General features: G+C 36.9%; 2 protein-coding genes across 3 annotated transcripts; both read right to left on the bottom strand.

Annotated features, from left to right (window-relative positions):
* Positions 1-592: 592 nt before the first annotated feature.
* On the bottom strand, positions 593-8,528 carry aff1 (AF4/FMR2 family, member 1). 2 transcript variants are annotated; one of them, XM_055153774.1, is made up of 20 exons: positions 8,335-8,528; positions 6,856-6,970; positions 6,580-6,732; positions 6,087-6,500; positions 5,709-5,750; positions 5,519-5,605; positions 5,431-5,452; positions 5,238-5,292; positions 5,063-5,153; positions 4,182-4,970; positions 4,038-4,117; positions 3,752-3,953; positions 3,621-3,670; positions 1,976-2,039; positions 1,742-1,878; positions 1,528-1,593; positions 1,356-1,449; positions 1,239-1,279; positions 983-1,149; positions 593-909 (listed from the first exon to the last, which is right to left on the bottom strand). In XM_055153774.1, exons 1-20 carry the CDS (start codon positions 8,349-8,351, stop codon positions 785-787), a joined length of 2,811 nt encoding a protein of 936 aa, XP_055009749.1. In that variant the 5' UTR covers positions 8,352-8,528; the 3' UTR covers positions 593-784. The 2 variants fall into 2 exon arrangements, with proteins under 2 accessions (XP_055009749.1, XP_055009750.1); XM_055153775.1 differs by lacking the exon at positions 5,709-5,750.
* Positions 8,529-11,173: 2,645 nt separating this feature from the next.
* Positions 11,174-13,616, bottom strand: gsdf (gonadal somatic cell derived factor). The gene is made up of 5 exons (XM_020925283.2): positions 13,498-13,616; positions 13,011-13,168; positions 12,830-12,907; positions 12,635-12,753; positions 11,174-11,714 (listed from the first exon to the last, which is right to left on the bottom strand). The coding sequence occupies exons 1-5, from the start codon at positions 13,614-13,616 to the stop codon at positions 11,571-11,573; spliced, it is 618 nt and encodes a 205-aa protein (XP_020780942.1). The 3' UTR covers positions 11,174-11,570.
* Positions 13,617-14,782: the final 1,166 nt, after the last annotated feature.

The following is a 14,782-nucleotide window of genomic DNA, read 5'->3' as shown; positions in this document are numbered from 1 at the left end:
CTATCACACAAAAGAGAGGGTGTGTCAGAAACTTACATCTGTTCCACCTGTGTTCCTGATACTGTACTTATAGTGCACAAGGTCTGCCCCTGACCTTACATGAATTCATTTTCCAGTGTGTATTCTTAGATATTATTCATGGTTAGTGCAAATCAAACCTATATATAGCAAAACTGTAGCTTGATTCCTGTAGTGATTCAACCTTAAATGGGCTAAAGAAACACATGTCACAGATTTTTTGTACTCAAGACAAATCAATCAAATTAGGACAAATCAAAATAAAGTCTTTTCTCTTGCATAATACTACAATAGTGGATACGGCTTTGATTAATTAAAACACTGAACCCATTAATTGGAATAATCCACACACTAAAACAAAGAACAAAGTAATCTAAAAAAAAAATCTAATTATCTAACTAGATATGAATAATTTCCCAGAAACTTTCCAGGAAATTACTGAATTATTGCCAAAACATTAAATATAAATGTAATGTAATATAAATGTAATGTACATATCATGTTTATGGTGTTTGTGACAATATTATCTTGAATAATTGGCATTGGTATTAGTCATCATAGCAATAACATGGCAAATTCTGGTAAGGTAATTTCATGGCAATACATTTACTTACAGTTCATTGTGAATCAAGCCAAATTTGATCAAGTTTTAAAAGTTTAAGTGTCAGCACATTCTAATATCAATTAATTTTTAAAAAGGTTTGTTGCTCAACATAGCAGATGGCTTCAGAGTAGAGTATGAAATGAAGACGAGAAGGCCACTGGCTCACTTTAACTTTGGGCTGTTCATCTGCAGCCAGTGAAGCCCCCGTCTAACGTAGCTAACCATGGAGCTCATAGTGGAAGTAAGGCTCAGATGACCCATTATTTTGTCCATCTCTGCAGATAACCCTGAAATCCATATCAGTAATGACATTTAATTGTACAACAACAAAAAGGTAAGATTTATTTTTATGTTCCTTACCACTGCCCTTGTTGATAAACTCATGGGCTTGTTCCCACAAGTCGTGGGCATTTAAGAACAGTGTTGTGATGTTGACATAGGTTAATGCCACTTGTCCAATGTCCTGAGGAATGACAGCAGATCCACGCAAAGTGTTGTTGCTTGGGGACACAGGGGCATGTTTTCCTCTGTCATAGTATATGTGAGAATTTGCAGAATAAATCAAATGTTATTTAGATGAAAGAATATGAAGAAAGAGATGCTTAATTACACCTACTTTATAGAAGCTGATGGATCTGGTGCTGACTGGCTTGAGTTCTATAAATTGTAGTGATACATGCATTCAGTGTTGTGTTTTCATATCATTTAATAATTTTAAAATCATTAATCTTACATTAAAGTGATCTATAAGGGTCTTTGAATATGTAAGTGCAGTTTTCTGTTTGTGACGAAACATGGCCATCTGCAGGATTGCCTGGCATCTCAAACTAAATAAGAATAAAATATAGATATTTGAGATAATATTCAACCTAAACAAATGCTGAACATGCATTTTAGAGTCTTACCATAAAGCTATCAAGTCACTTTCTGCTGAAGAGGTGTCCCCTGAATTTGTAAGCTTAAGGACAAATCTATGACCAAGAAGAATGTCATTAAAACTAAACCCACGGATTTAAATTATGTAAATTAGCTAAAATAGTATACTTGTTTCATTCATAATTACTTGTTTCTTTTCTGAATAGTGTGTGTTTATTGTAAGATGTTACCCAAGGTTCATACTTTATCAGTTCCACCGTCTCTGCAAACATTGTGTAGGAAGACATTGAGATCTGGGGATCACTTTCCATAGCAATCCCACTCTCAATGAAGAACAAAGCTGCATCCAGGTAGTGAAAACTTTTACGAAGTTTGTCCATCTATTAAAAAAAAAACAAAAAAAAAAAAAACAGCTGGATTAGTCACAACATCTCATGTAAGTACATTTATTTATAGTACACCAGATAAAAAGATGACCTCTGCATCAGCCTTGTGCTTTAGCCGCTTTGCTTCTTTGATGTAATGCTTTGCTGGGTAATGCCTGCAGGGAGGGGACTTGTGTGACTAGACTTGTAAATGGACATATATACAACCCCTACTCCAAATTATGTTTATTGGGAAAAAGTACAAACTAGTAGCTGTTTACAAAAAAAAACAAAAAACAATTTTAATATCTCAACACAACTAATATTACAAGTGGTTTCTCCAAATTCAACAAAAAATGCCCTTTTATTGCATTTGAGACTATTGCAGTCTCAAAATTATTCATCCCCTTCATGACAAGCATCTTTAGTACTTAGTAGAGCACCCTTTTGCTGTTAGGACCTGCTGCAAATGTGATGCATAGCCAGACACCAGCTTCTGGCAGCGTTCCTGTGGAATCTTAGCCCACTCCTCATGGGCAAAGGCCTCCAGCTCACTAATATTCTTGGGTTTGTGTGCTGCAACCGCCTTTTTCAAATCCCTCTAAAAATTTTCAATGAGCAACTGTAATGGCCACTCTAGTATCTTAAAGGACTTCTTCTGAAACCAAGCCTTGGTGGACTTTGAGGTATGCTTGGGATCATTGTCCTGTTGGAAGATCCAATGATGCCCAACTTTCAGTTTACTCACAGATGGCATGACATTTTCTCCCAGGATTTCCTGATACTTAATTGAATCCACCTTGCTCTCCACATGCTGCAAGTTTCCAGTGCCAGAGGAAGTGAAGCAGCCCCAGAGCATCACTGAGCCACCACCATGCTTCACTATAGGCAGGGTGTTCTTTTCAGCATATGCCTCATTCTTCCTCCTCCTCCAGACTGATCGCTGATCCATAGGCCCACAAAGTTCCAGTTTTGTTTTTGAGCAAATTGAAGCAGACTTTTCTTCTGTCTTTGGGTCAGTAGTGGTGTATGTCTTGGAGTTCGAGCATGGAACCTTTCAACGTTTAGTATGCGTCTTACTGTAGAAACTGAAACCTCAGTGCCTGCTGCCACCAAGTCTTGCTGCGTGTCTTTTGCAGTCGGTTTCTTACCACCTGCCTCCTCAGGACTCAGGTGGCAGCCGTTGTTAGTTTCCTCTTTCTGCCACATCCAGGTAGTGTAGCAACCATTCCTTTAACTTTAAACTTTCGAACTATGCTTTCAACTGTATCTCCAGGAACATTCAGTGCTTTTGTTAAATTTTTTCTTTTCTTTTTCCTTGTTTATGCAAGGCAATGATCTCTTCTTTGAACTTTCTGGACATTTCTCTTGACTTAGCCATATTTCTAACATGCAATGAAATGTTACTGTCAATAGTCCAGATATTTGAGGGGTTCCATATCAAGCAACTAATGAAGCCCTTGATTTGCAAAAGTGTGCTCTTATGAGGGATTCTAGTCAGGGGGTTGAATAATTTTGAGACTGCAGTAATAATTAAAAGTAGCATTTTGTGTTGAACTTGGAGAAACCACTTGTTATACTAGTTGTGTTGAGCTATTTAAATTGTTCTTGTTTGATTTCTTTTTTATAAACAGTTGCTAGTTTGTACATTTTACCAATAAACCTAATTTGCCGTGAGGACTGAATAATTTTGATTGCAACTGTATGTACATGGTAATGGAGTTTCTTATCTAAAACACAATTAAGGAGTAACTTACCGGTCCTCAAATTTAAGCAGAAGCCTGTTGCCTGCAGATTCTTTGGTATGCTGAAAAAGATGAGGAGGATAAGAAAACAAAGATTATGTTGCATGTAAAAACATTTAATGTAACCCTCGTCTCTTTCTTACCCTTTCCGAAGTTGACTCATCCATCTTTTTTCCAGAGCTTTTCTTGGGATTTTTTTGCCTTTTCAGTGGTTCCTTTTTTAACTGGTTTACCTGTGGTGCATTACCAGAGTACTGCTTGTTCTTTGTGAGTGTGCAGTCCTTTGCAGTAGATAAAAGATGTGAATTTTCCCTTTTCTCTATGGTCTTTGATGTTGCTGAATTTCTACAAGTAGTAAAACAGAATAGTATGTGACAATAGTTCAAAACTCATATGTATGCATATATTAGTTAATATACTGAAAATTACTCAAGTCTAGTAGTGTGCAGAATAGGATTATGGTCTTGCAGTTTTTGTTTCTTCTTTGGACAAGACTGGTCTTCCTTATCCTAAAACGAAAGTACAATGTCAAGTAAAGTATTTTATCATTTGTGATAAAAAATATGTACTAACCTTCTTTCTTCTGTTTGAGACTTTATGTAGTTTCTCATCTTTTTGCACAACGTTGGTTTCAAGTGAGCCAGAAGTCAGAGGAATTTTCGAGAGGAGATTTAAATCAATTTTCACAACTAACGACAGTGCGTCCTTACAGCTGCCCGGGGAATACCCATTTACACATTTATCTTTCTGAGATAATTTGGAAACTTTTTTGTGCTTGGTTTCTGCTTTTGATTTTCTCCAACTACATGCTGGAGACATACGATTAGAAAAAAAAGTGCTTTTAATACAAGATGTGCACTGATCATAGACTGTTGAAACCTCAGACCAAACCTTCTCTTTATCTTTGTGATGGTGCTTAGTGCTTTCACTTTCAAAAACAACACTATGTTTGCTGCTACGTTTATGGCACATTTTTTCTGTTTTGAGTTTTGGTTCGTTTTTCAGTTGGGGCTCTTCCTCTTGTGTAGATGACGTCTGGTCAAAGTGAACACTGACGCCTCCATGTCGGTCATCTTCAGTCTGCTTCATGGCATCAGTGGACTCAGTGCTCTCCTGAGTTCTTGAGCAAGACTTTTGAGATGTTGTGAAGTTTACAGTTTTGTGATCCAAAGAAAGTGGATTTGAAGTATCTCTGGCAGGGCTGAAGATGCTGACAGTGGGTTTGTTTAAACTATCCTTCAGTGGTGAGAGCTTTGGACTTTGAGCGATAGCCCATTGACTTTTACTCCTGTAGTTTTGTTGCCTGAATTGAATTAATTTATCCAGCTGCCAATCCCCAGATGCCATTGACACATGCGCTGGCTATAAAATTACACCAAAACAAAGCAATTTAAAATGATTTTTTTTGTGTGGAAAAGACATTATTTTTAAAAAGTAAGTCTCAAAAGCAGTACCTCACTTTTGCCACTCTCACTCTCCGATTCAGATTTTGAACTTTCCGAGTCACTGGAGCAGACAGAATCCACTGCACTATAATGTGACAAACTAGCAAAGACAATAGAAAGACAACTGTTACTGTGCCACAGTTACACAGCAGGTGGTTTAAGATAATATGTACTTTTGACTTACACCAATGAACTATGGTGTGGATGGGATTGATCTGTGGACGATGCCTGGCTATCGTCTATGTAATAAAGATGTACATTAAATAAGAATTTTTGTTTTGAGCCAAAACAAATGAGATTGTTCAGTTCACAAAACAGATTCAAAACATTCAAAACTGAAAAGCAAGTTGAGGCCACAGAGGCTCTTTCTTACTCGCCTTGTTTAGATGTATTGATTTCCTATGAAGTAAAAACTGTTAGAAAGGCATCATACAGAAATGCAACTCAGAATGTATGAATCATTACTTTGACAGAGCACTGGGGCTTTGGTGGGTAGTCTGGGCGAGGGCTCTGTATGCCAGACAAAAGTGGAGGCCATGAGCAGGTCATTTCCTTAAAAATAAAAAAATATACATTGTACTTAATAATTTATTTAATATGAATTGAAATACACTAAAATACTAGAATTTTAAACTACTAAAGCCAAAGGACTTACTCTTAAGATATCTTCTACATATTGAACCTCACTTGTCTTAGTCTGCAGGTTGACAAAATATGCAGTAGGTTTCAATTGGGGAAAATAATAAAATACGTAAGTAAGTAAATTAACTTATTATAATGTGTAAATGCTATCCAAATATTGTAGGTCGGAAATGCTTTTAAGAACTTGTCCATGTTAACCTCAGTACAGCAAAACCAAAGATAGGACTCATTCAGGCGGATCCTAAAGCTGCAAGATGATGAATGGTGAATGGTGATGGTGGTCATTTATTGTTCTGTTGAGCTTAGAGGTGAAGTCACAGTTTTGTAAAACAGTACTGAACCATAAACTAAAAGATCCTCACAAATATCAATTCTATTTTTATTTACTTACTTCCAAAAACTGCGGCAACAAGTCTGCTTTTCCCCAGATGGATTTATCTCCAGTGAGGTCAGGCAGACTGGTGTGGTGCTCTGGGGAAGTCTTAAGCAGCGGGGATTCACTCACAACCTGATCCAGACCATCCATTGGCCGAACATAGGCCGTGGGCTTCTGCATCATGGCTGCTTTGGGTTGCTTATATGACAGGGGTGGATGGAAAGCTTGTGAATGTAACATGCCAATAGTCATGTTGAGGGGAGAGGAAGTATCTTTACAAGAAACCTGTGGATTTGCGAAATTGTATTGAGGTCTGTCAAATGTGGGGAACTGCCTTTTGTTGATGTTGTCACTGGGAGATGTTTTTTGTAGTGATGAGTGGATCAACTGATTGCTTTGACTGAAGCCCTGCGCCTCCTCTTCACAGTGCTGTTTAGGAGAATTAAAAAGTATCAGCTGAAGGAGGATTAGCACAAGGACCTTCAAGATTTTGGGAATTGAAGCATACTTGGTGGGATGGAGGTTCAGATATAGGGTGAATGAGGTTTGAAAGTGGAAAGGCTAAGGAGGAAGGAACACTAAACGGCTCAGCTGTGGTATTGTCTTCATAACTACCAAGCATCCTCTGAATCCGATTAGAAAGCTCATCCCCTTTAATTGTCTAAAAATAGGAAAAAGAAAAATGCTTTGAATCAGTAAATTGCCCCTATTACTGACATTACATAATTACTTCACAGTGTGTTTACAACGTGATGAAACTTGATGAAACACTCCCACAATGTACCTTGTACGGTTGTCCAAAAAGCTGTTCATTCACAGGGTTTTGTTCTCTGGCTCGGCTGGTCTCTTGGTTTCTCTTTTCCCAGGCTTGAAGGCGAAGACGATTTCTTTCCTCAATGCTAATATAAAGAGGGCATCAAATGTTACATACTCATGAATCACATACTCAACCACAGACACAGTCTTAAAGTATAATCATTATGGATTTTTGAACTAATTCTACACCTTTAGAGACATTTCTTCTTTTAAATATAGGAAACCGTTAACATTATTAAACATTTAAATATTAACTAAAAAACACTTCATGATACATTGTAAAACTGGACACATCTCAGTCTTGCACCAGACTTGACAAAGAGCAGACCCCCATGGCCCAAAAGGAACTGACTCTGCCACATATTTTACACACAGACAAGTGAGAGCACAATGAGGCCAAGAGGATTTCTCACCATACTGACAACCATCCAGAGTCTCTCCCACAGGAGGCCTACAGTCAATACAGAGCTACCAACATCCAATCAAGCATGACACACCATTTAAAAGCAAAGGGGCTGAAGTGTTTAAAAGAATGCACTTGTGTGACCCACTTGAATGAATTAGATGCCGTGTCAATAATTAGTCAGTGCAGTTTGCAGAAGTTGAACCAAATAGACGGAGCTTGTATTTTTGGAAACCCCAATGGGAGGGTTCCATGACAACAGGTCAAGGAGTGCCGTTTTGGGATGGTGCCTAATTTTGCCTACAGATATCATTTCAGCCCAATCAAGTGAGATAATATTTTTACAGATTAGTAAATTTAAGAATTTGGGCAAATTCATTTGGAGGTGCAGTTCATCACCTGGGGTAATTTGAATCTTAGGAGAATCAAAAACTATATTATCCCCATATCAAATTAACCTGAAAGGTTAGTCCAAGAAAAGCCAGGTCTGTGATCATTGACCACTGTGTTGTTGTTTTTTGTATTTTTTATTTTTTTGAACTCTAATGTTGTAATCTGTTACTGAATGTCTGTACATAACCATTTGGCTTATTCTGTCATATTTATATTTTATGTTCATTAATATGCATTGTCCCTTTAAATAAACGAATCTAAGTCTGTGTGGTAGATATAAAGAGAAGATCATGGTTTACTCTAAAGATGTCTTGTGTAACTTTCTGGTGGTTCATCTGCTTGTCTCCATTGATGTTATTGTACAGTGGAGCATTCTAAGCAAAGCAATAACATCTTCATTTAAAAAGGGTGGACCTTAAACAAGCGGACTTGCTTTTATGTTAACACTCAATCAGTACGAAACAGTACAACAGCTCAGCGGTTCCAGCTGATTCCTGAACCCACGAGATCTGCTTACTGCGCCAAAACGAGTCTGCACATAAACAGGTACAGCCAAGGAGGCATTACATGTCTGCATTACTCTTTTCAATGAAATATTTAATTTTTAATTGGACACGTTATTGCCAAAGTGTTGGCAGCAGCGGTACTTACCTCGGTTGAGATGTCATGGTGGTGCGCCCCCCTCCAGTCCGTGTTGTGTCATGTGTTTCTGGCAGTCTTCACAGAAGTGGACCAACTCTCAAATTTTTGTCACATTTATACAACAAACAAAGTTCACATTTAACTCAAAATGAAAATCCCTAAATAGCGATATCCTTATCGTTTGTGAACTCCGGTGAACTCTGACTGCCTCGTATGGATTGGCCGACTCGTGTCATCCTGGGGCCAAGCAAGTTTTATACACTCGTTTAGTATAAAACATTTTTAAATGCATTTGTTTTAACGACGAATTTCTATCATTATTTGGGTCGAATGTTTAGTTATATAAGAAACATGGAAAATTAAAGATATCTTGGTTCTGCCTTGCGGTGTATTTGAAGCGTTTTGGCCATAGGTTACCCCCATACAGACAGAGGTGGTATGGTCGCACAGCCTCCATCCACTCTGCACACCATAGATCCAGACGAGACTGTATTAAAAAGTATGATATGATTTTTGATCCAGAACATGGATAGTTTTATGATTCACACTCAGCTAGGGGCAAAGTTAAAAGGCATGGGTAAAAGCTACGTTAAAAGCCATTCGTTTATGATGCCTATGAACCTGTCGGGAAATTAGCATGCATTTGGGGGAAAATATTGGCCTACAGTTTCAAACTTTTTTTCGTAAAAACAGCTGCAATATCAAACAGCCGAAGTAATCAGCAAAAAACAAACAAACAAATAAATCACATGAACTAAAATCTTTAAAATCTAAAATGTATTATAAATCTAAAATTATATTATTTATATAAAATAAATAACTTCACATTTTCAAAACTGACTTTATTGAGTGTTGTTTTTTGATTGGAAAAACCTCCTGATCTCGTGCCTGTTTACATCACTGAAGTATAATAATAATTTAATAATTAATTTAATTTTTATTATAGAATTATAGATCCATGGTTTACAGTCATAGTTAATCATATTAACCTTAAATCTTGCATGACGAGACAAGATGATTTACTTGCTGTATGTATTACCATGGATCTAATGTAGGGACTATCAGCAGGTGGTGCTATGGCGCCAGGTGTAATAATCCTATCTAGTAGCGCTGGGAAAAAAAGAAAAAAAATCTTGGTATGAATCTATAACTGCAGTTGTCACTACTTGTTATTTCCTTAAATTGTTTAATCTACTCAGTTGTACCTCATGTGATGCCTGTACAAACACATGTGTTTGGGTTGAAGATCTAAAAGGCAATTACTTGGACAAACTTGAAAGACATGTAAGCAAATTGTAGACTGTTCTCTGCTATATTCATGTCATAGAATATAGTTATTGACTAAAAAGCTAATGACTGTCATACATGCAGTTCAATCAGTGCCAAATGGACAAATGCATCATTAGATATTATGCAATTAAATTACAAGTTCAGTAACAGCTGTACGATAATGTTTGGTGCTGAATCTGCTTTTTTTTTTTTTTTTTTTTTTTTTTTTTCTTTTTGTTTAAAAATGGACAGACCCTTTAGATTCTCAGTCCTGACCTGTCTCAGACATTACACCAAATTAACACATCAAACTGATACTTGAGCATATATTGTTGATTTTTCAGTTTATAAGTAGCACTGCATAGTGCTGTACAGATATGGCCATCCATACTATCCACCACTTTGCTGATGTGCCTGATTGGAGTTACTCTGCCACAGGACCAGCAGGTATGGAGGACATCTTGAGGACCTATCCCCAGAGTTGTTCTGCAGAGTGCGAAGCTGTATGCAGAAGGAGCTGTGTGTGTTTTCTGTGCTGAAGTTCTGGCTCACTTCATACAGGAGCCCACAGGAGTCTGAGATTAATGGAAGAGAGGGGTGGACACTCAGTTTGGTTGCAGCAGGGCTTGTGACCACCTCCACTTGTTCTGCTGAAGTTATGTTCCAAGGTAATATCACAAAGGCCCGATCAAAGCGCTCCCCTCCTACAATGCATTTAAGAAAAGTTGACCAGCAGTATCCCCCATGGTCTCCTGAAATGAGAAATCATAAAATTTATAAGATATTGTACACATGATTTGGCAGTCATAAATACTTATTAACATTTATATTCATAAAAATATTTGAGATATTTTGAAGTATTTTATTTTACACAAGGACAAAGACCCCTCATATGATGCTAAACTATGATTTAATATTAATGTAAGTCTTACCTTGTGTGCTGTCTTTAAATTCTATTGAAGACCTGTGTTGTAAAAGCCGTTTTTTTATGTATGTCCTCATAGTGCAGTCCATTAAACAGTCTGATGGCAGATTCAACTTGCTGGGAAGAGGTCGCAGTCCTCTTCTGTCCGAACATTCTTCAGCCCAAACGGCCTTTACCATCAGAGTAAATATGCAGAGAGTAAGCCACACAGTAAAATGTCTTGAGATTTTGCCCATGGTGAAAACTGTCAGCAGCAGTCTGGTGATCTTTTTCAAAAGTTTGCAATCATATCAAGCATCTATGTAAAAGGTATGCAGCATATAAAGAAGTGCGCAACAGCTTGCCCTCCCTCTCTCTCTGTGCTCAAGTAGGCAGTGCCAACATTTTTTTCACTGCTGTTTTTGTACCCTGGAGGTCCTACGGAAAAACATGACGTTTTACTTGTACTCAAGGAAATTATACCGGCATGGGTCCAAAAACACAGCACTTGTAAGCTGATTACAAGGACATTTATTATATTAAGCAAACATAATGAAACAGAATTATATTAATCAAAAATAATGAACACAAAATATGTAATGTTTTACAATACCATATAAAGCTGCTGAATATTTTTAGCACACAGTACATTATATCATTACATCATGTGCACAAATTACAATGCAAAGGTGTCAAAGGACTACATTTGTTTTTTTGAAAAGACATTTGATTTCACATTTTTTTGCATACAAGTTCCATGGGAAGAGATAAACATTTGGGGAAACTGGCTGAAAGACCTGAATGAGGTACTGACATTTTCAGCGGGAAAATTGAGTTACATTCAAAGTCCCAAAATAGACCAAGCTAATATGAACTTGCAGCAACATTTTTTGAGCAGTACTGTTTTCAGTTTTCTTTATTCTAGGAGAAACATGAAATTAATCTGATGAGTTCATTGTTGCTGCTGTTCTCACAGGCTGTTCCATGAAGACTCAAGTCAAGACTAAAGATAACACTAATACATTGTACAAAGTTGGCATTAGGTGGTCTCATGGCATCCCTCAAACCTACTTTACTTGTTGATGGGCTCCTGGTTGTTGCCAATGTCACAGCCACAGCTTTGGGTCAGCTGCATAGAGGAAATGACCACACTGCCAAATTCATCCATGTAGACAATGGGCACCATCTTATGGGAGGTAGGGCGGCAGCAGGGAACCTTGAAATAACAAGTATGAGGTAAATTTATAATGTAAGAATAATGGATATTGTGTCTAAACATGTAATGTCACACAAGGATAACATGCTGGTGAACTTCTGTATGACACAATAAAGTTTTTAAAAATATAAAAAAAATGTAAAAAGACTAATATTATACAAATAACAAACATGTAAAGTTCTCTTTAAGCATGTTAAATCGATAGAATGATTTAAAGACATATTTTTACTACATAGAGAGAGACTGTAAGATAATAATGCAGATAGGCTACAGAAGCAGGTTAGTGTATAGGATAAATGTTGATGATTTTGAAGGAAAAAGTTTTGGGTTTTTTTAGGTGTAGGAAGTGGACTAGAGTTCACATAGTTCTGTACTGAACTCATGAGTGCTGTTATTATTATTATTTATTATTATTGTTATTATTATTTTAATATATTTTTTTATTTTTTTCCTCTGTGCTATTTGTGCTGTTGCTTGTTATTTGCTGACAGCCATATCATCATAACTTGTAAACAGGGTTAGGCATTCATAAGTGATCTCACTTCAACCTAAACCCCTTCGGTCATTTATGTTTTATGTGAAATGTTTGTAACAGTTTATTAAGTACATGACTAAAGAAAATAAACTACTACTACTACTACTGTGAGCACAGGGAGTTCATTTGGTTCTATTGGTCTAATATATTAGTCCCAGACTCTATTGAACTGGCTGACCTAATCCGGGGAGTGTTTTGGCATGAGTTTTATATTGGCACAGGAAGGGAAAAAAATTTGCCTATCTGCTGGCAGCTGTTTCATTTTCATAACAAACCATGTAGAAATCCAGACCCTCTGGACTTTTTCACACATTTCAGTTTTGGGAGTCTGATCTGACTTACAAATATACAATTGACAAAATGAAATCAAATCTCAGATCTGTACCTGTCCATTCAGAGGATGAACATGTGGACAATGCACTGTGCTCCCTTCTCTGGTGCAGAGCTTACACTTGGTAAATGTGAGACTCGCAGGGTAGATAACCCAGTTGTTCCAGCCTAGATCTGTTTAAGACAAAGGTGAAAAAATAAATCACTATGCTTGATGCAGCAAACGCAAGGATCACACACAGATGCGTACCTTTCATGAAGATCTCAGATGTCATGGAGCAGCACTCCAGGCTGTTACTAATGTTTCCACCATCAGAAACAGATGCTGCTACAACACAAAACAAGATACACTGATTATAGCTGTTCCCAAGGAAGATAGGTCTTGAACTTTTATCAATACTGAAAAAAAAAAGCCACACTCTGCTCCTGACCTTCAGATTCAATCGCATCATTAGACAGTGCACTGAAGGCCTCTTTCCATTGTTCCTGTACACTGTCCAGTAAGCCCAATGGCACCTGGGGCTCGGCCTGTAGACTCAAAGACTTAAGAAGATCCTTTTTGATGGACTGCAGGGACACACTCTGGCAGCTGCACAGACATACAGCATAGGGAAATGAAAAATAAAATCACTTCATTTCAAATTGTTCATTCATTTCAAGTCATTACAAGACTTTATCATGATTCCAAGTGAGTTATGTTACTCCACCACATGAGGATTTCTTCATCTAGAACAATGTGAAAAGATTCCTCCAAACATGCTTCAACATGAAACGTGCCAATAATCAGGTGCACATAAACCCTGGTGCAATTGAATGCCTGTTTATATAATATCATATAAATATTAATATGATCATCACCTTACATATTTTAGGTATTTAGAACACCCCCTCTCATCCCAGTGAAGAAAGTTCACAAACCTTTGCTGAAAACCTGTTCTGATAACAGAGTGGTCTTTTTTTTCTTCGTGTGATGGTTGCAAGACAAAGGCAGTCACCACTGACGATCCCAGAAGTGTGATGATGAAAACAGAAGACATGCTGATGGGTGCAGTGGCAGGTCTAATTCTGTGCTCAATGGAGATCAGTTGTATACAAGAGTCGAGTCAGTCTGGTTCGAACAGGGATGCTGTGGTACTGTTTGTCAGGTCCTGGGAACCTGAGTTTTTATCTTTGCCTACCCTAATGTGGCCTTGAGATACTTAACATTGTTTTCTTGTCCAGAGTTCTGTGTGAAAAAAAACACTGGGAGGCTGGCCCAAGAAGACCTGTTACCAGATGATTTTTTGGAAAATTACAAGGTAGTCTTATAAAAGTATCCATAATAAAAATGTATTATTATTATTATTATTATTATTATTATTATTATTATTATTATTATTATTATTATTATTATTATTATTATTATTAGCAGCAGCAGCAGCAGCAGCAGCACCAATAAACTAAATGAATGGCTTGTGTTTCACAGAAGCTGCAGGAAAGAGTGCTGTAGTTTTTTCACTTGAATTATACTATTTTATTTAGGCAGTAATTAAAACTGACAATAAATCACACATTCTAGCGATTTTTTCATATTAATATGCTCATAGTGGTATATATTTTTATATTTCTTTTAAATTTTCTTGTATTAATTTTCTGTATGTAAAGTGTTTTGTACAGCTATGGTTGTTTTTAAATGAGCTATACAAATAAATCTGACTTAATTGACTTAACTTGACTGATTAATTGATTTCAGTGCCTAAAGTAATCAAAAGTAATTAAAGAAGGAATACAGTAGAGGCATTTATTTTTACAAATTAAAATTACTTCATGACATTTTCTTTGTGTTGAGATTTATGGATGACATGGCCTCAATCAAATCTCCGAAATAAGAATACCCACAAAACATAATGTATTTAGTCGTTTGGATATTTGTAATAAGAGATTTCCATGTCTGATGAATTATGACTGACATATCTTGAGCCACAGACAACTCAAGCTGCTAAACTGTTCTTTATCCGTTTACTCCGAGAACACCCTAGCCATAAGGCTTAATCCCTCCTTGTACAACTATGCTGATCACATTGCTTGTCCATGGCTCAGTACTTTGGCTGGGCTTCTAGTTCACACTGTATTTGCTACAATAATAATAACAACAACAATATTTAACTTATAAAACATTTGGAATGTAAGGCAGGATTTTTGTGTTAACAGTAGCATTAAGACT

Source organism: Boleophthalmus pectinirostris, unplaced genomic scaffold, assembly GCF_026225935.1.
Source record: "Boleophthalmus pectinirostris isolate CB_2022bp ecotype Guang Dong unplaced genomic scaffold, ASM2622593v1 HiC_scaffold_18, whole genome shotgun sequence".
Lineage (NCBI taxonomy): Eukaryota > Metazoa > Chordata > Actinopteri > Gobiiformes > Gobiidae > Boleophthalmus > Boleophthalmus pectinirostris.
This window is presented reverse-complemented; position numbering and strand designations above follow the sequence as displayed.